Raw genomic sequence first — 21,338 nt, forward strand, 5'->3', positions numbered from 1 at the left:
CCCAGCTAAGTTTTCCTGGTGTCAATGGCCTTTCTCCAGTGAAGATACCCTTTGTTGATGCCTTACCTTGGACACTTTGTGGCCTTAAAACTGTAACTTTGTAACCAAATAAATCCCCCTTTATAAAAGCCAATCCATTTCTGGTGTTTTGCAAAAGGGCAGCATTAGCAAACTGGAACAGGTGGTATAGTATTTCTTCTTGGGGTGATGGAAAAATTTTGGTAATGGATGGTGGTGATAGGAGCACAACACTGAATTTAATTAACACCACTGTTTTGGTTTGCTAAAGCTGCCAAAATGCAATATACCAGAAAATAGGTTGGCTTTTAACAATGGGAATTTGTTAAGTTACAAGTTACAATTCTAAGGCCATGAAAATGTGCAAATTAAGGCATCAACAAGAGAATACCTTCTATAAAGAAAGGCTGCTGGCATCAAGGGTTCCTCTGTCACATGGGAAGGCACAAGGCGATATCTGCTGGTCCTTCTCTCCTGGGTTCTGATTTCGATGGCTCTCTCAGCTCCCGTGGGTCTTTCTAGCTTCTCTGGGAGTTTCTCTCTCTCTGCTCTCTCATAAAGGGCTCCAGTAAGGATTATGACCCACCTTGAATGGGCTGGGTCATGGCTCAGTTGAAACATCCTAATCAAGAGGTCCCAATCACACTAGGTCTGCCCCCACAAGGATGGGTTAAAAGAACATGACTTTTTCTAGGGTACATAACTGCTCCAAACCAGCACAACCACTGATTTATATATCTGAAGGTGGCTTAAACGGGAAATTTTAAGTTGAATATATATATTAAAATGTTAGTACACTAAATATTAAAAAAAACAAACATCACACAATACAACATAAATGGTGAACTCTAATGTAAATTATGGACTATAGTGAATAGTACAATTATAATAATAGTCTTTCATCATTTGTAACAAAGTGTTAATAATAGGGAAAATTGCATATCATGGGTGAGTTTATGGAAATTCTATATTTTCTGCTTGATCTTTTTGTAAACCTTCCACTTCTCTAATAAATATAAAATTGTTAAAACAAACAAACAAACAAATTAAAAACCCCCTTGCTGGTTTTAATATGCAGCTAGGATTGAAATAAAAAATAAGAGTCCATTATTCTTAAGGCATATGTTCACATATTTTTTAAATTCTTCACATTGTATAATGTTAAAATTAGGAGAAGGTGAGGCAGTAGTCATATGTGCCAGTTTGAATGTATTATGTCCCCCAGAAAAAGCCATATTCTTTGATGCAATCTTGTGGAGCAGACATAATAGTGGGGATTAAGTTGGAATATTTGGATTAGGTTGTTTGCATAGAGATACGCCCCACCCAACTGTAAATGATAACTGATGGGATATTTCCATGGAGGCGTGGCCCTACCCATTCAGGGTGGGCCTTGATTAGTGGAGCCATATAAACGTGCTGACTCAAAGAGACTGAACTCAGTGCAGCTGCGAGTGACGTTTTGAAGAGGAGCAAGCTTGCTAGAGAGGAACGTCCTGGGAGAAAGCCATTTTTTTTTGAAACCAGAACTTTGGAGAAGATGCCAGCCACGTGCCTTCCCAGCTAACAGAGGTTTTCCAGACACCATTGGCCATCCTCCAGTGAAGGTACCCGATTACTGATGTGTTACCTTAGACACTTTATGGCCTTAAGACTGTAACTGTGTAGCCAAATAAACCCCCTTTTTATAAAAGCCAATCCATCTCTGGTGTTTTGCATTCCGCAGCATTAGCAAACTAGAACAGATTTTGGTACCAGAGAAGTGGGATGCTTTTGCTGCTGTGTTTGCAAATACCAAACATGTTGGAACGGCTTTTCAAAGGGATAAGGGAAGAATTGTGAGGAGCTTGATAGAAAAGGCCAAAACTGCTTTAAAGAGACTGTTTATGGTAATATGGACTCTAAAGATACTTCTGATGAGGACTTGAGCAGAAATGATGAATGTGTTGTTGCAAACTGGAAGAAAGGCAATCCTTGTTTTAAAGTGGCAGAGAATTTGGCAAAATTGAGTCCTGGTGTCAGATGGAAGGAAGAATTAGAAAGTGACAACCTGGAATACTTAGCTGAGGCGATCTCCAGACTACATGTGGAGGATGTACCCTGGCTTCTTCTTGCAGCTTATAGTAAAATGCGAGCGGAGAGAGATAAACTTAGAACTGAACTCTTGGGTTCAAAGAAACCAGAAGCCGATGGCTTGGAAAATTATGAGCTTCCAGGGTGTGGAATCCCAGAAGCTACAGCCCAACGTGAGGATGTAACCAAACATGGAACCCAGCCGCCATTTCAGTACAAGCCAAGATTGGAGACGGAATTATCCAGAAAGGATTTGTGGAAAGTCCTATTGTCTGATGGCTTTGACCCCTGCATGCTTCATGTGAAGCCAACAGAATCTTTGCGAGATCTTTACAGACAGAGCCATTGCTAGTCTGGGCTGGAGACAACAGACAAGGAACAAACTGAAGGAAAAATTTCTTCAAAGACAGAGCCATGGAGGTTGAGGTCTGGAGTCAAGAGGCCTTGGGTTGGGAGAGCGGAGCAGCCCACATGCATGGAAAGGGTGAGTTTGCCCTGGAGGTCGAGGGTGGGCCTTCCACCTTGATGCTCTGGAAGAGTTTTGCCACCCGAGGTCCCAAAGAGGGTGGAGCACATTCCCAGGGAATTGGGGAGAGCCTGGCTGCCACCACACTGTTCTGAAGGGGTTGAGTGTGTGCCCCGGAGATGGAAGGGAATCCGGGAACAGCCCCGATGTTTGAGGAGGGTGGGGCCGAGAAGGTGGTCTCCCCAGTGTGTGGGTATGTTGGAGCACTTACCTAAGCGTTTGGAGAAGAAAGGGCTGCTGAAAAGGCCCTTAGGAAGGGTTAGGCTCCCGCTCTCTCAAGCCCCAAGGATGCAACTTTGTTCTATAAATGACTCTCAGACTTTGAAATCTAATGGAGTTTGTCCTGCAGGTTTTAGGAACTGTTTTGGTCCTGTGAACCCTGTTTTCCTTACTCTTTCTCCTTATGGCAATGGGAATGTTTATCCTATGAATGTCCCTCCTTTGTATATTGGAAGCATATAACTTGTTCTAAGTCCACAGATCCAAAGCCAAAAGAAAAGTATGCCTTAGGACTGACCACGCCTATATTTGATTTTGATGGGATCTTGTACTTAAATATTGTTACTGAAATGATTTAAGTTTCTGTGGTATCGTGGGATGAATGTTGTATTTGGAAAGAATATGTTTTTCTGGGGTCCAGGGAGTGGAATGTGCCGGTTTGAATGTATTATGTCCCCCAGAAAAAGCCATATTCTTTGATGCAATCTTGTGGGGCAGACATAATAGTGGGGATTAAGTTGGAATGTTTGGATTAGGTTGTTTGCATGGAGATACGCCCCACCCAACTGTAGATGATAACTGATGGGGTATTTCCATGGAGGCATGGCCCCACCCATTCAGGGTGGGCCTTGATCAGTGGAGCCATATAAACATGCTGACTCAAAGAGACTGAACTCAGTGCAGCTGTGAGTGACGTTTTGAAGAGGAGCAAGCTTGCTAGAGAGGAACGTCCTGGGAGAAAGCCATTTTTTTTTGAAACCAGAACTTTGGAGAAGATGCCAGCCACGTGCCTTCCCAGCTAACAGAGGTTTTCCGGACGCCATTGGCCATCCTCCAGTGAAGGTACCTGATTACTGATGTGTTACCTTGGACACTTTATGGCCTTAAGACGGTAACCGTGTAGCCAAATAAACCCCCTTTTTATAAAAGCCAATCCACCTCTGGTGTTTTGCATTCCACAGCAATAGCAAACTAGAACATCATAGCATCAATTACAAAATCCTGTTTTCCTGACCTAGTATCTTTTCTCCAAATAATTGTGAGTATGGGACTGAAGGGGAATTAAATGTTTAATAAGGTCATACTTATTATTGGTCAAAGCATTGTGTCTCCTCCCCTCTTCTGACATTTTATTTGGCATGTAGCCTAGCTCAGTGATTCCTATAAAAATATTTTCCTAGTATCTGCTCACAAAGCTGCTGAGAAAACCTTTAGTAGACACTCACAGATCCTGAGGTTTAAAAACCTGATTTAAAAAATAAAAGAAACCAAGTACTATTGTTGAAGTTTTAGCCAAATGTTTAATTCCACTAGATACACACAGTTTAAAGCACAACACAATAGACACGATAGACACCTCCCATTAAACTGGGTGCCATAAATGTGAAGGCTTATTTCTTAGGATCTTATTGGGAATCTGAAGAACACTGGTGACTAGGGCTCTCTAATTTGATGCTAATGTCAACAATACTTGGTCAACAGTGCTCTTAAATAACTTAAGTGTTACAAAAAGGGACAGTAAACATTAAGTTTTAAAGCACTGCTAGATGTACAGTATAGCTCTGGAATTGTGATAAATACGTGGTTGTTTAAAACTCTGTAGTATCTGATTCTTCTTGAGCCCGGTGGTGATGCACATGCTCGAGCTGACCAGAATCAGAAACATCATAGCTTGCTTTGTACTTAGCCAGAATTTTCATCAAAGGCCGCAGTTTCAACCACCACTGTTCTTTGGGAATTCTGTGCCTATTAAGGAAGAAAAAACAGCAGTAATTCTTATATGCTTGTCCCTCGGAGACAACTTCTGACTGCCTGTACCACCCGTGGCCAGCAATAAATAGTCTAGTCTCTGTCAAAAAGAAGATGGTATTTGTGGAGTCAGCTAAATAAATTCCACATGATAAAGCAATTTTCTAGGTCAAAAGAAATCATTATTTTTATATTTCTAAAATTCTGCCTTTTCACCTAGCATTTTTAAATTATCTTCTAAAATGCCAATGCATTATTTAAAATACTTGAATAAGTTACTTAAAATAATTATTATAGTAGTGTCCCTCTATCCTCCATGCCTTTTATTATTTCTTCCATCAACATTAAGATTTAGACTTAAAATGTTTTATTTACTTACTCAAAATCTGTTTCTTTCCTTAACTCTGCCAGACTTTGAAAAAGAAGGTTTCTTTTTCTAATTCCCAGCAGACAAACTGAGTCATCAGTTACAAATCGTTTTCCTAAAAATATTTTTAAAAATTGACAAGAATTAATAATTCATCAAATCGAAAGACACATAAAACAGCATGTGAAAGAAGGAAAGGTGAGGGGAGAAGATCTGCTAACCTTAAGGAGCAAAGACAGCTGGAGTGATTAAGAATTCAGATTCTAATAACCACCCTGGGGTGGAAACCAAGGAATTCCTGTTTTTAACAAGCATTCTTGGTAAGTCTGATGAGGGTGGTGCAGATTACATATGAAAAACAGTGATTTTTTAGTCACTAGGTGACAACCTCTGGCACATACTATCTGCTGAACATTTTTCCCACAGCTTTCCTACTTTAACTCTGCTTTCTCTTAGAGCTGTTACCTCTTAGGCACCCTCGAGTCCTTCTAGGATTCAGGGAAAACAGAGGCAAAGATGAGTAAATGCCTGGGCTGTGATGGAGCCTCCCTTTCAAACACTTGCTCTTTAGAGGTGCTGTGTATATGCTGCGTATCAGTAATACCACCACACGCAAGAAGGGATTCTTGAGGAGCCTTCTACAGTTGATGGTAAACAAATATTTCACTAACTATTGGAAGAAAATTGGTTTGAAGTGCAGACAGAAGGATGTAAATTAGATATTAAGAAGCAGCAGCTTATGCTTGTGAGAATCATGACACCTATTAAGTGTTGCCAAGATATAACGAAATTTCCACTGGTATTAAAAAAAAAGTATAAAGACCCCCCCCACACACACACACACCCAGGTAATGTAGAGAGCTAATTCTCTGGATTGACTGTCCTACTGAAATTGAAAATACCTAAAAAGATAGAAAAACATTTAAAATTGTCCCACCCCACCCCCCACAACCATCAATCTGTCCTCTGTGGAGCAGTAAGTGATGTGTCTGGGTGGGCGGGAGTGACTAATGGTGGCCCAGCACTGAGAAGCAGCTGTTGAGGAGGAAGGAAATGGGGTGTATGGTGACAACAAGTCACAGAGGGCAGTGGTGGAAAAGTAATTTAAATGTATACATAGAACTTTTTCAAAAACGGGCCACATACTAGGCTATCATTAAGCAAGTATCATGTGCTTATATAAGGAACTCTTGAGTCAAAAAAGAAGTCATAAGAGAATTTTTGAAAATATTTTGACGTGCATAATAGCACTACACTTGTAGCATCAAATGCACATACCAAATGAAATGACAATGACATAAGTAAGCATGCATAGAAAAATTGGGAAAAGAAGAAAATAAACCTAAATAGTAAAATGGAATATAAGACCAGAAATTAATATAGAAAAACAAACTATTAGTAGAAAGAATCAAAGCCAAAAGTAAGCTCTTTGAAATGACTAAAAATGAGTTGAAACTATTTGCATTACCATTTTTGTAGATTAAATGCTTTTTCTGTAAATCAAACATTGGAAATTTTATATGGTTTGCCTTAACAAAATGGCATATATCTGGTATGATTAGTCAAGAAAAATGAGGGGATGGTTAAGATAAAGATATTGGCACAAATAACCAATAACAGGAATGAAATGGGGGACTAGAGAAATGGGGGACTAGAAATGCTGCAGATATTAAAAGAGAATATTTTGAAAATTTTATGCCAAATTTTTGAAAATATAGACGAATTGAAAATTTCCTAGAAAAATCTATCTTATGAAACTGTTTCAAGAAAAATAATATGAAAATTTCTATAAACATTAAAGAAATTCATTCAGTAGTCATATCTTCCTAAAAGGAAAACTCAAGACTCAGATGGATGGTTTTATAGGTGAATTCTATCAAACATTACAAAAAACAAAACAAACAAACAAAAATACCTCTAATCGTAACACAAACTATTTCAGAGGGGAAAACCCCACAACTTATCTGAAGCTAGAACAATCTTGACCCCAACTCCTTATAAGGCCAGTACTTGAGGGGAAATTACTGGCTAATGTTCATGATCACTGAAGCAAAAAGCCTGTATGAAATAACTGCAAACTGAACCTAGCAATGATACAATATGACCAAGTTGAGTTTATCCCCAGAATTCAAGGCTAGTCTTTAACATGAGAAAATCAGTTATTGTATTTGTAATTTATCACATCAGCAGATTAATGGAGAAAAATTAAATGATCATCTCATTTGGTCATAAATTTTATAGAATACAACACCCTTTCATGATTAAAAACATACTTATGAAATAATGAACATCAAAGACCCATAGCAAAAATCATTCTCAATCATGAAATTGAATGCATTCCCTTTTCCCATTAAAGCAAAGAATAAGACAAGGATTTCGCCATCACATCTACTCAGAATTTTACTGGAGAGATTAGTTAGTGCAATAATGCACAAAAACTCACAAAAATTATCACAGGAAAAATATAAAGGTCATATACAGATGATATGAATGTATGTAAAACAAAATGAATTTGCAAATAATTATTAGAATTAAGAATGTATAAAAGTTGCTGATTACAAAATCAATTTACAAAAATCAACTGCATTTCTATATACCAGCAACAAAATTTCTTTAAATAACATTAAAATGATAGTTCAAAAAAAAAAAAAAAATCAAGAACCTAGGAATAAATCTAAAAAGATATGCAAGATCTTTATGGAAAAAAAAACAATGCTTTAATAAAAGAGAGAGATAAAAGATCTAAATATATGGAGACAGAAATGATATTCAGGAGTTGGAATGTTCAATATTGTAAAAATGTCAATTCTTCCCCAAAAGATTTATTAATTAAGTGCATTCCCAATAAAAACCCCAACAGAATTTTTGATGGACCTTGACAATTTGATTCTAATATTTCTATGACAATCCAGAGGGCCAAAAACACCAACATGGTAAGAAAAACAAGGTATAAGGACATGCCCTACCAATTATCTGTATTTATAAATCAGTGGAATATTAGCAAAGATAGATAGCTGACCAATGGGCCAAATAACCCAGAATTAGGCCTATAAGTTTATAGATACCTGGTATATGACAGAGATTATAATGCTGTGTGGAAAAACTAATGGATTTTTCAATAAATGGCACCCAAATAATTGATTATCCACATGAAAGAAAATGAGATTAGACCTTAACTTTCTTATTGATTCAAATGGATTAAAGAATGGAATGTAAAAGAAGAATGTCTTAATACAGAAAAGTTCAAGCCATAAAGGAAAAGGTTGGTAAATTTGACTCCATTAAAATTTAAAACACTTCAACAAAAGACACCTCACAGGTGTTGGGCTTCCTCACCTGGATTGTTGCTGATGTTCTCACAAACATTGAGGACTTGGTATGCTTGGTATGCTGAGCCCTCTGTCTTGGGACTTGCCCTTATGACACTCATTACTGCAAAGGACAGGCTAAACCTGCTTATAATTGTGCCTAAGAGTCTCCCCCTGAGGACCTCTTTGTTGCTCAGATGTGGCCCTCTCTCTCTCTAACTAAGCCACCTCAGCAGATGAACTTACTGCCCTCCCCCCTACATGGAAGCTGACTCCCAGGGGTGTAAATCTTCCTGGCAATGCAGGATATGACTCCTGGGTACGAATCTGGACCCAGCATTGTGGGATTGAGAACATCTTCACCAAAAGGGGGATGTGAAATGAAACGAAATAAAGTTTCACTGGCTGAGAGACTTCAAATGGAGTTGAAAGGTCACTCTGGTGAACATTCTTATGCACTATATAGATAACACTTTTTAGGTTTTGATTTATTGGAATAGCTGGAAGTAAATACCTGAAACTATCAAACCCCAATCCAGTAGCCTTGACTCTTGAAGATGATTGTATAACAATGTAGCTTACAAGAAGTGACAGTGTGATTGTGAAAACCTTGTGGATCGCACTTCCTTTATCCAGTGTATGGATGGATGAATAGAAAAATGGGGACAAAAACTAAATGAAAAATTGGGTGGGATGATTTGGGTGTTCCTTTTTACTTTTATTTTTTATTCTTAATCTGATTCTTTCTGGTGTAAGAAAATGTTCAAAAATAGATTGGGGTGATAGACGCGTAACTGTACGATGGTGCTGTGAATGGTTGATTGTACACCATGGATGATTGTATGGTATGTGAATATATCTCAATAAAACTGAATTTAATTAAAAAAAAAAAAAGACACCTTACAGAAAATGAGAAGTTATGCCACAAAATGGGATAAAAATATTTGCAACGTGCAATTGACAAGATACCCAGAATAAAAAAATTGAGTATAAAATATAAAACTTCCTATAAAATAACCATAAAATATTAAAAATTCTTATAAAATAAAAAGATAAATGTAATCAATGAACAGAAAAATAGGCAAAACACTTGAACAGACAATTCACAGAAGAAAGAAAAATTTAAACAAACATGCAAAACCTTGCATTACCCTCGTTGCCTAGGGAACTTAGCATTTTAAAGTCACAATGAGACTATTTTACACCCACCAAAGTAGGCAGTAATTTAAAAGTCTGACACTACCAGTTGTTGGAGATGTGGAACAGCAGGAAATCTCAGACCCTGCAGGCAAATAAGCATGTCACTGGTAAAACCAGTTTGAAAAACTAGTAAAGGTGAACCTGTGCATAGGCTATGACTCAGGAATTCCACTCACTGGTGTAGGGACACTCAGCACTGTTTTATCTAGTATTGTTTTATCTTAGACATTCAGGTGTCAGTGTCCCTAGAATGTTTCAGGTTGGCATTAAGCAATGGGATATTAAGCAGTGAAGCCCACAGCATGCATCAACCTGGATGCATCTCAAAAACCTAACTTTATATGAAAGAAAGTGATGGAGATCTATATACAGTCGGTATACGTCCAATCATATAAAGCACAGAAACAAACTGAACTAAATAATATATTCTTTGAAGATTTAATCATTGGTAGTAAAACCCCAAAAGAAAGCAAGGGAATAATCATCAGAAAATTCTGTGGTTACTTCTAGTGGGGAGGGAGTAAAATACGATTGAAGGACACACTTTGGTCTAGAAGAAGGAAAACAGACTAGGTTCCTCCCAATCCTATATTGTTGTTTCTTTTAAAAAAGTATTGAATAACTCAAGGAATAAATCTTGATCAAGTAAAGTCAGTTTGAAGAAAGTATTACACAATAGTTAAAGAAACAAAACAAATAGAAATCACATTTTACTGTCTTATTAACAGAGCCCAATATATGCATGACAATTTTCTAGCTATTCAAAGAATAAAAGTTACTAAATAATTTGAATGCCCCCCATAAGCAGGAACAAAGCATTTTCTTATTATATTTATAATTTCATAACAATGAAAGTCAAAAATAGCAATACCCAAAGACTAGCAAGCAGAAAATGATTTTAAATGCACCTCAATGCTGTATTTTTAAAAAGGAGGAATAAATATCCTATTTCATGTAATACAGATACTTTCACTGAGGGTGACAGCTTCAATCTCACCAATGAGTTCAACTCCTCCTTCAACTTTGTACCTTTTGCCCGAGACTCCTTCAGTTTTGTAGTGATCCACTCCATAGCTTTGGCAGAAAGTTTTGTTCCAAAATTTCGATCAAAAGGAGAAGGTGCCCCACCCTGTTGATGGTTAAAGTTGTATCAAATATTAGTTATGCAACAATGCCTTCTGACTATTAAAAACAAAAAAGCCACCATAATGGTTTTAAAATTTATACTGTTTAACAAAATTCTCATGATATTTTTGAGAGATTCACATTTGTAAATGTGATTCTTGTGTCTGTATATGTGCTTATTTCTATCTCCCCCTATAAAGTTGGGACCAAAACAAACTGAAAATCTACGATGCCTGCTTCCTGAACTCAGCCTCTTAGAACAAGCATCACAGTGCTTTTCCTCTGTTGAGATACAGAAGATTTTATTCAACTGGACAAGTCAACAAATGACCTCATTATTCTAGAATCTTACATCAAGCATTCTTAAACTTATTTTGGGGGGTATTAGGCTAATAGTTTTATTTAAGAATCCACTCTGGAACTTATTTTCACAAAAAATATGTATTTGCTCACCATTTCATCATAATTTCAGATGATTCATAGACCCTTTGAGATTAATTAATGGACCATAGGTTAAAAGTTCCATAAAATAGACAAGAATTGAGAGATAATAGGAAAAGGACATAGTCTTGCAAATGAGGAACCAGAGACCTGCTATTACCAGAACCCCTCTACCTGGCACACTTATAAGTCATAACATGAGGGTATACCCTTAGATCATCTCTAAGATACTTTCCAAATCATTCTTAGTATGAATCTAAGTATTTGTCTGATACTCCAACATAAATAGTTATAAATGCCAATATTTAATTTAATGAAGTATTTATTTGAATACGTTTTTCCAGTTGACTGGTATCACTATGTCCAAGAAAGCTGACAATTTCCCCTAAAATGCCCATATATCCAAATACCAAAAACACAAAGAATTCCTAAACCTTGTGATATATGAAGACTTTTCAATGCATCCATAGTATAGCTCAGGTGTTGTATTAATCATTATTGGATTTAGTTATAAATACACATTTTTTTTCCCAAAATGGCTAAAATTAAACAATCTAAAAAAGGTTATGTGAAGAACTGTTTCATTTTCTGTGGGTTACACGCAAATGAATGCCAGTGCAGAAAGAACGCCTACCTGTTGCATATGCCCCAGCACATTCTTCCTGCAATCAAACACGCCTTTTCCTTCTTCAGAATAAAGCTGGCAAATGAAGTCAGTGGTATAATTTTCACTGCAGTTCTCATTTCTAAAACGAATGGATAGTAGTCACGTTTATTACCAAAGGATGGAGCTTCTGACGATGTTTTGTGCTCAAATCTTCTGCTGACTTCCTGGTAGGGCCAGGCTCCCTAGACTACTGCTGAAAGGCCACTTGCTTTCTGACATGAAATCATCTTGTCCCTCTGTTCCTCTGTCCCCTTTCTGTGACTCCACATGTTTTCTTCTTTCTTTTAAAGGTTAGTGGCTCAATTAAAGAAACAGTTTGGAGCTAGCTTAAAAAATAACAGACTTCAAAGCAAAAATGAAAAATTTCTAAAAACACTCTTAAATATATGCAAGTTTTTAATACGATGCACAATTACTCTACTTTTTCTTGCAATGCAAATGAAAGTCAGTAGCAAAGAAATGAGTGCTTATTAGACTTTTAGATCATAAAGGATTCTAAGAAGCTAGGTCTGAAATTAAAGTAAGATTGGAAATATTTTTCCATTACCTGAGCACAAGACCCCTCTGAATGGTGGTCTTCATTTTCTCTGTCAGGTGCTCCACATTAGCCTAAGAAAGAGTGTTTTGTTCATCAATCAGACAATCCACTTTTATTAAATGCCTAAAGTGTATCAATTACTGTCACAATCTAAGTGCTGGGAATATAGCAGTGAATAAAGACAGAGGAAGAAGCTGCTCTCATTGGTTATATTTTAGTGGGTGAGGTCAAATAAGAATAGATCAGGTAGTGATAAATGCAATGAGAAGGATAAGACAAAATAATGCAATACATATGATGGCAGAGAGTGAAGCCACTTTACTGGGTATCTTTATTGAATCAATGGAAACCACAACTTCCATGAGAAATGCTTTCCAAAATAGGGTTCCCTTCTAAAAAATAATCTACTTATTCTGTGCACTTGCCTAATGCTTACATATTTATCTGTTTGCCCCTTGGTACATTTTTGTGCCAGTATTTTCTATCTCAGAGTTCTCAGAGGAAAATAACTATCAGCTAACTGTATATAGTGAGATCTAAAGTCAAACGCTGCCTCCCACCCCTCAAGAGGTCTGGTTTGGTTTACATACCTGGAGTTCCCTGATATCGAATGGCTCTTCAAATATATAAGCTGCGTCGGCTCCAGCCGCGAGTCCCCCCATGTTGGCCAGGTACCCGCAATAGCCACCCATTGTCTCAATGATGAACACGCGGCGCTTGGTCCCACTGGCCGACTGTTTGATGCGGTCACAGGTCTGATCACAGATAATGGATATTAATCATTCCAATGCCGGACCTTCATTGATGCTGGGTAACTGTGTTTCCTCATTTCCTAACTCACTGGGCTCCTACTGTGAACTAACCAAAAGCACCACTTCCCCCAACGAGCCACACATCTAACTTCTATACTGAACATGCCATTAGAACCATTAGATATACAGATAAAGAGATATTGCCCCTGACTCTGTACTAATATAAATCAGCCTAATAGTTATAATCAGTTATTATATTGCTATCCACATTGGGAGCTTTGTCACTGCATTCTTCCTGAGCACCTCCAGCAGAGCAGACCCAGAAAATGCAATGGGAAAAGATGACTGCTTAAACCAAGTAGCTCCATTTGCTTTTTTGGATGCTTCCATGCTAAAGTGGATTTCATAGGATGTGGAAACTGTTAGCTAATGTGAACTACATTTGTGAGGGTATCGACTATCCAGCTTTACTCAACAAGAATCATTGTATTTTGTTTTCTTGAGAAAATCTCCTCAGGTTTTTAGGGTTTTGGTAATCTTCAAGCTATTCATGACTGTTGCACCATGTTTAGGGTATGCTTAATGGTGGCTTCTTAGACAAAGATATCCAAAGGAATTTTCTAAACATACAGATATCTGGTTCCATAATGAAACATCTTGCCATCATCCTTCCTTGAAGACTCAAGTTCTGGGGCGGGGGGTGGGGGGTGGGGTGGGCGGAGAAATCCATCCATTGTATTTCCACTCTTCTACCCTAGCTCTCTTTCTCGGGACTGCTGCTAAACCCTCCAAGCTGGCATCTACTCTTGAACCCCTCTGATCTGTTTTCCACAACAATGAAGAGTCATTTTTGAAACACACAAATTGGATCTATTTACTGCCTCGCTCCAAACCCTTCAATAACTTCTTCTTCAAATAAACGTCAAACCCTTTCTATAGATTCCCGGCCCCGCATTACTGCCAAACACCAGCTCCTCCTTCCCTCATTCCAGCTGATGTTCAGTTCTGGAAAGTGCCATACCCTCTTCCCCCATGGGGCCTTCCCACATACTCTTTCCTTTGCTTGGAATGTTCTTTAGCCTCTGGAGCAGGCTGAATAATGGATTCCAAAAATATCCAGGTTCTAATCCCTGGAACCTGGGAACGTTAGCTTATGTGGCTAAAGAAACTTTGCAGATGTGATTATGTAAAAGGACCTTGAGATGGGAAATTATTTGGGATTATCCAGGTGGGCCCTAAAGGCACTCACAGGTGTCCTTATGAGAGGGAAGCAGAGGAAGATTTGACACAGAGGCAGAGGCAACGAGACACTGAAGCAAGATGCTGCACTTGACCTCAAGCCAAAGGATGCAAAAGAGCAGTTTTAGAAGATGGAACAGGCAAAGAAACAGATTCCTGCCCCCCACCCCCATGCCCAGAACCTCCAGGGGAGCATGGCCCCCCTACACCTTGATTTGGCCCAGTGAAGCTCATTTCAGACTCTGACCTCCAAAACTGTAAGAGGGTGTGTGCTGTTTTAAGGCACCACGTTTGTGGTATCTTGTTTTCATTACAAGAAACTAATACAAGCAGCTTTTTGGCTAATTAACCGTTACCTAAAGTTACATGTCATTTTTTCAGGAAAACTTTACCTGATCTGTAGAAGTAAACACATATAGTAAATTATGTGTTCTTATAATGCTTTATGTGTTTTCTCATAGGAATCCACAGTTTATCTTTCTACAATTATTTGTGTAATTATTTGATTTGCATATCTAAATACTGATCCATACAGCCAGTTACATAATAGAGTAAGATTAAAGAAAAAAAAATCTGAGTAAGCCAAAGGCCACAAATTTAGTCTTTCCATTTCTGATATCTTTTCTCAATTCCTCCCACCCCTTCTTTTTCTTTCATTCTTTTTTTTTTTTCCCCCTGTATGTCACTGTGTATAAAACAATTCTAACTGGGTTGGAATGTTAACCTTTGCTTAATGCTTAAATATACCTTCCCTAAATAATCTCTCTTCGTTACCTAGATTGTATCCGAATGAATTTTTTTCTAAAAATAATGCATCACTTCAGTTGTATGAAATGTCTCTTCAATTTCTAAAAGCAGCACTGATAAGGAAAAGGCTACGGCCCCAAATACAACCTTGTCTCATGATAGAGGCACAGGGCGGAGGGTTCCCTGGCTTTGGGGTGGGAGGGGGAGGGAGAATTAGCAGAGAGTGAGAGGAAGGTCATCACAGAAGCACTGACAGCGCCAGGTACATTGTGTGGAATGCCGTGCAGGGCTGGACTATTGGGGCAAATACAAGCTGTCCTCCATCCATTTCCACCATAGTGAATGTCACTGTCAAAAGCTCATGACCTCCAGTGGCCTACAGATGATCCTCAGAGGAAAATCTCTGGAAATAATCACAGTTCAGGAAAAACCTCAAGTTACATTACAAATACAGCTAAAATTTTGCTATATTGTTTGTTTCTTTGTTTTTAAATATAATCCAAGAGTGAAAAGGTAAGGTGGAGCTTACCGCTTACTCTTAGTGTTAAAAGATAGAAAAAAAGCCAGTGGAACACTGACAATCCTGCTCCATTTATAAATTAGTGGGCTAATTTTCGCATGGCTGTGATATTGCTTTAAGGTAACAACTATTAACGACAGCTGACATTCTATTAAAACCCAGATGGGTGATCAGATTGCGGAAGTGGCCGGGCAGCGATGCAGGAGGAAATCCATCAGAGAAGGCATCCACACCACAACAGGGGACAGCAGCAAAGCTACAGGCCACTAGCTGGGAGTGGAGCAAAACTCATTTCCTCATCAGTAAAGCAGAGGTCATTGGCGCCTTGCAGAGGTGTTTAAAAAAGACAGACGTAGTACAATGCCTGAAACACAAATATTATTAACTGGTGGCCATTTTCTTGCTCTGTCCATGACTATATTTCACATGCAAAGAAATGGAACTCCAGAAACATCAAGTGATGAGCCCAAGGGAACCCACCTAACTTGCAAATGAGCTAACGCCAACCTCTCCTAGGGATCCTTCCATGTTACGCCATCGCACTGCCCTGAAGTACTAGAAGATCAATCCTAAGTGACCTAGTTCTTCTACCTCCTGACAGCAAACTTGATTAAGAAAATGAGGGAGCTATTAAGATGTATCTGTCAGTTTAAGAAGTCAAAATGCTAAGACACAAAATGCAAAGATGCAAGACTCTGAGACCTAAGTGGAAGGCTTTCCCCTCCTTTCCCTGCTTTATAATTGAACTCAGAAGAAGGAAAAACCTGGAATAAGACTAATGTTTCCTGAGGTTTTGTGCCAAGCTGAACCATGGAAACTCCAAAGGTGTTATGATTTTTCACTGGAAACCTTGGAGCAAAAATCTAAAAGAACAGACCTGTAGCTGCCCATCTGGGAGAAGCCAAGACAGTGACTCATTGACAGTGCTCCACTTTCTTTTTCCTCTTGGGTGAGGACAACTCCTCATGGCAAAAAACCTTTGAAGCTACCACAGTTTCAAAGGTACAACTTGGGGACCATACAGACCAGCTGGCATATTCAGGACTAGGGGGCCCTGGCATTGTTTCCAGAAAACTGGGGTAGGGAGGGCTCAATTAGAAGCTTTCGTCACCACCTATTGGAATATGTGTGTCAACACCACCTCCAGTACCTGCTGAATCAAGAGGTTTATCTCAGTCACACTCAGCGAAATGTGGTGTTGATAAAACTGCCCTCCCAATAAGAGTATTCTTTCAGCTCATAAAGTGCTTTTCATTTCACAAAGTAGGATATGGTAAATACCTGTGTCCAGATCAATACTGCGCTCTCTTGGAATGTTTATGCTTACCTATTGTCTAAAACCCTTCTCTGCCTACTGTCTGACTCACTTTATGATCTTTTTCTAACAGATCACGTAGCCATCTTTCAACATTAGGCAAGAGAAGTGGCCTCATCAGAAATGATTCAACCTGCTTACCTGAGAAACATCTTATGCTTTTTGTTTAGGCAGTATTGAAATATTATCCAAAGGACCACTTATAACACCTTGTTTTTAGTCAATAAAGACAGGCTCTCCCTAAATAGAGAAGCTAGGGGAAACTATTTTTTCAGAGTGTGATATAAAGTCAAGCTGATAGGAAAAAAAAAAAAGGTAAGAATAAATTTGGCTTCTACATTATGGAAGACTGATTGGGGTTTCATTTTTTAATTTCTGTAGATGGGGGCAGAGGGCAAAGACCCTAAGAGCTCAACCTGATTGGCATTCTTCTTAGGGCAGAAGAAACAAATTGTTAAAACAGAAAAACAAGTGGAAACATTGTTCTCTTACCTGTGCAAGTACATTCAGGCCAGTATCACAACCAATACTTATTTCTGAGCCTGGGACATTGTTGCTAATGGTAGCAGGCAGGGCGCAAATAGGAATGCAAAACTCCTCATGGCTGTTTCTTGCCTCAGCTAGCACGTGAGCACCCTCAAAAGCCTAAGGCAGCAGTACATGTGTCATTAGCAAAGCATACCTGGCATTTCACCTATTAGTCACTGGGCATCTGGGCTGTGGTTCCAGGAATGTGAGAGGGAGGGGCTTGACTTTCCAGTGGCAAGCTCTCTGTTTCATGCGAGTCAATATAGCAAAAGGAAATTTCCGATTAACATTCAGGTATAGGGAGCAGGGAAAGCTTCAACAATGCACTGGAGTCACATTGGTGCAACCCTCATCTGAACAGGAGAAAGTTAATAAGCAGCAGAGAGAGACTGAAGTGCAAAGCAGGCAGGCAGCAGAGCAGAGAGCAGGGAGAGGAAAAACCGGTGGCATCAATGTGGTTAAGCCTTAGATGAAACAGCTAAGGTTTTTTTTTGGTTTTTTTTTTTAATGTCTTTTTTTGTTGTTTGGGGGCATCTTAGCCTTAAGCGGTGCAAGCCAATTGGACTAAAAAGTTTAAATACAATGCCAATCTTGTACCTTTCTAAAGGTAAGCTGGAGTTCCACAGCAAACGTCTGTAAGAGCTATTTCAAATGACCGACCTCAAAGATGCCATGGAGGGATCATCTGCCGCTGGGAGACAGATACCAGACTGAAGACATGCAATTACCAGGACAGTTTGCTCGGGAAAATTTTGGCATTGGTTGCATCTCTCCAGGATCTCTTTAACAATTTGCTCTCTTTTATGAGAATCTGTTTCCCTTCTCTAGGAAGTTTTCTTTGCATGTCCCTTTGCAATTCTTAGAAAAAATCAGGATAGATTAGCAAGAACCCAATTAATTGCTTTGGGAATTCCAAAGTGAAACTGTTTTGTGCTGATGTCAAAAAGGTAAGCTGTTCCTTTGCACTTGGAAAGAGCTGATATCTGCCTGAGAGTGTTAACCAAAGCAGGTGTATACTACAGGTCCAGGTCCACTTACCCACAATTCCTAAATCCAAAAAACTTCTAACAGGGTAAGATTCCTTATAAAACATTTGGTGGCAAGATTGATCTACTTATGGTCTTTGTTTATCCCACTTAATGTGAATATCCACCCATTTTGCTGCAGAAATATTCATGTCTGGATTAAGGATTCTGATCCACACCTCACTGGAAGGGTTATATGATATATGGCATCCGCTCTGTGGAACCTTTCTGCAACCCCAAGCATTCTGAGTTCTAAAACACGTGTGGCCCCAAGGATTTTGGACAAGGGATTGTGGACCTGCAGTAGGTTAGTTCACCTGGATGAAGGTCAGTAGAAACATGAGGTTAGTCATTCACTATTGGGCATCTATGGGATTAAGTATATGTAGTGTGTCCTTCCCCAACACATCCATCACCATCACCCCCAAAAACGAGAGCATCACCACTGCCATCGAGAGCTGGGCACATGTGGCCTCATGCCAGGCTTTGAGTGGGGCAGGTCATCCCACAACTCCATGCACCACACCAATTTACTGCAGAATCACTTCCATTTGGGCTCGCACACTGGCACTACGTGTGATTTGGATCCATTGGCACTGCTGTTGGATGGCTTCCTAACTGCTTTTTTAAAAAAGTGATTTTCGCTTATTTTATTGTGGGACACTCCAGCTCTGGAATAAATCAAGAATAGTTTGTATGGAAACAGGCTGCTTTGTTGAGAAGGCTCTTTTTGGACGGCAAAGGGAGGCGCTGGCTAACCTCCAGAGACTGGCGCGCCCCATGCAGGCCAAGGGGGAACCCGTGCAATAGATGGAAGGGGTGAACGTGGGGCCAGGGAGTGGTGGGCTCTCTAATGCCATTTTGAAATCTCTAATGATGTTTCTTCTGCTGTAAATGGTTGCTAGCTTTCCCTCTCCATCGCACCTCTTTTTTTCCCTCCTTCAATCTCCAAGAGTGATAGAAACTTCAGGGTTAGGGGATACCCTTCTCAGAAAAGTATAGAACTTGGAGGACAAAGAAAAGTCTTGTCTCTAGGTCCTGCGGGAAAGTGACTCTTAGTCCTCCTGTTTTAGGCTCCAGTGGTCGATACTTTTAAACATCATTAAGCTACCCTGGCAAATTTTCATTATCCACACAGAGAAAAGAGAAGGGATGGAATTTTAGGGAATGATTATGGTTTTCAATTTTTTTATGAACCTAACTTAGGGTTATTAACACTCTTATGGCCACTCAACTGCAGCATCTAACTTAGTACATTTTAGCTGGTTTTGACTAGAACAAACTAAAGTGCCAATTTTTTTATTAAGATTTATTCGCACACCATACAGTCACCCAAAATACACCATCAGTTGATCACGTTACCATCATATAGTTGTTCTTTCATCACCCCAATCTATTTTTTTAACATTTTCTTTGTACTAGGAAAAGTGAAAATAAGAATTAAAAAAATAAGAGTAAAAAAAGAACACCCAAATCATTGCCCCCCTCCCACCCTATTTTTCCTTTAGTTTTTGTCCCCATTTTTCTACTCATCCATCCATACACTGGATAAAGGGAGTATGAACCACACGTTTTTCACAATCACATTGTCACCCCTTATAAGCTACATTGTTATACAATTGTCTTCAAGATTCAGGGCTACTGGGTTGTAGTTTGATAGTTTCAGGTATTTACTACTACTATTCCAATTCATTAAAACCTAAAGCCATTTTTTTTTTTCTTGAGGAATGAAAGGTAGTTCATTTAAGAAGTCTCACAGCCATATTGTGAGAATTTTCTAAACACCTGTTCTGAGGTGTTTTATTAAATTTTGCTCTGACTCAGAAGATCGGTTAACCATGATTATGCATATATTGAGAAAGTCATCTTCCACAAAAAATATTTTGAGTGATACTTCTGTGAGCTGAGTATAAATGCTGGCAAGGAGGGACTAATTTATGAGGACAGTGATTAAATATTCAAAGAACATAAAAGCTTAATTATATAAAATGATTGTATGATTTCTAAAAATTCAGCACTGTTGACATTTTGGGCCAGGTTGTTTTTTGTTGCAAGGGGCTGTTGTGCACTGTAGATGTTTAGCAGCATCCCCAGCCTCTACCCACGAGATGCCAGGGGCACCGCCACCTGTTGTGATAATAAAAATGTTTCCAGACATTGCAAATACCCTCTGGGGGCAAAATCTCTCCACTGACCTGTTTGAACAAAAAGAACCAGTGAGGACTAGAAAATGGACTGGAAATGTCCAGGGATTGTAACCCTAACTGCTTTTATGGACCAAGCAGGTAACCGTATCACAAACAGAGCACTTGGATCCAAGATCCTTTGACCTGTGCCCTATAGGCTGACCTGTTTGAGACATCTGTTTTAAAGCTCTTAAATAAGGTAGATGAACTGATATTAAAATCCTCATTTGTCTACAATCCCTGTCGAGGCTTCTTTTACCTATGAACACAGAACAACCTGGTGTCATGCTGCCAAGAACCTGGAGTGGCCCTGGGAGAGAAAGGTTCACTTTTATGTTCCTAGAATCCCCTCCCTCTCAGCACATTGCCTGGAGCTAATGCTACTCCCTGAGGCCAGCCTAACCCAGTTCAGACCCAAATCCAAACCTACCAAGAAGGATTCAACTTCATTTAGGCTCTAAGGAATATATCTCGGGAAAACACGGAGTGATTTCCACACACCACAGCCATATTTTAGGTCCCTGTACTGGAAAAATACACAAAAGGACTCATCTATTTTCTCATTCCACATCTGCTTAGTGAATGAATCCAGTACTGGCCATCACAATTCCCATTTAAATTATCTCAACCCACATGAGTTCAGTTACCAAAGGCATTTTATTTTTTGACATTCCAATAAGACTAGAACTATGTCACCACCAAGACAATCAAATTCCTTAGATCCTTGTAAAAAGAATAGGATAATTAAGAACGCATACACATATTACTTACCCTGTAAGATTTGTGCCTGAAGAA

General features: G+C 39.0%; 1 protein-coding gene across 2 annotated transcripts in view; it reads right to left on the minus strand.

The window, feature by feature from the left end:
• Window positions 1–4,117: 4,117 nt before the first annotated feature.
• Window positions 4,118–21,338, minus strand: part of LOC119533833 (phosphofructokinase, platelet) — a 71,954-nt gene continuing 54,733 nt past the window's right edge. For both annotated transcript variants that reach the window (XM_037835664.1, XM_037835666.1), the window contains exons 17-22: window positions 12,822–12,986; window positions 12,241–12,302; window positions 11,661–11,772; window positions 10,490–10,589; window positions 4,965–5,067; window positions 4,118–4,582 (exon numbers count right to left, since the gene is read on the minus strand). In XM_037835664.1, the coding sequence (XP_037691592.1) occupies window positions 4,426–4,582; window positions 4,965–5,067; window positions 10,490–10,589; window positions 11,661–11,772; window positions 12,241–12,302; window positions 12,822–12,986 (699 nt within the window). In that variant the 3' untranslated portion in view covers window positions 4,118–4,425. The remainder of the gene's footprint in view (window positions 4,583–4,964; window positions 5,068–10,489; window positions 10,590–11,660; window positions 11,773–12,240; window positions 12,303–12,821; window positions 12,987–21,338) is intronic.

The sequence above is a fragment of the Choloepus didactylus genome, chromosome 5, assembly GCF_015220235.1.
Source record: "Choloepus didactylus isolate mChoDid1 chromosome 5, mChoDid1.pri, whole genome shotgun sequence".
NCBI classification, from domain to species: Eukaryota; Metazoa; Chordata; class Mammalia; order Pilosa; family Megalonychidae; genus Choloepus; species Choloepus didactylus.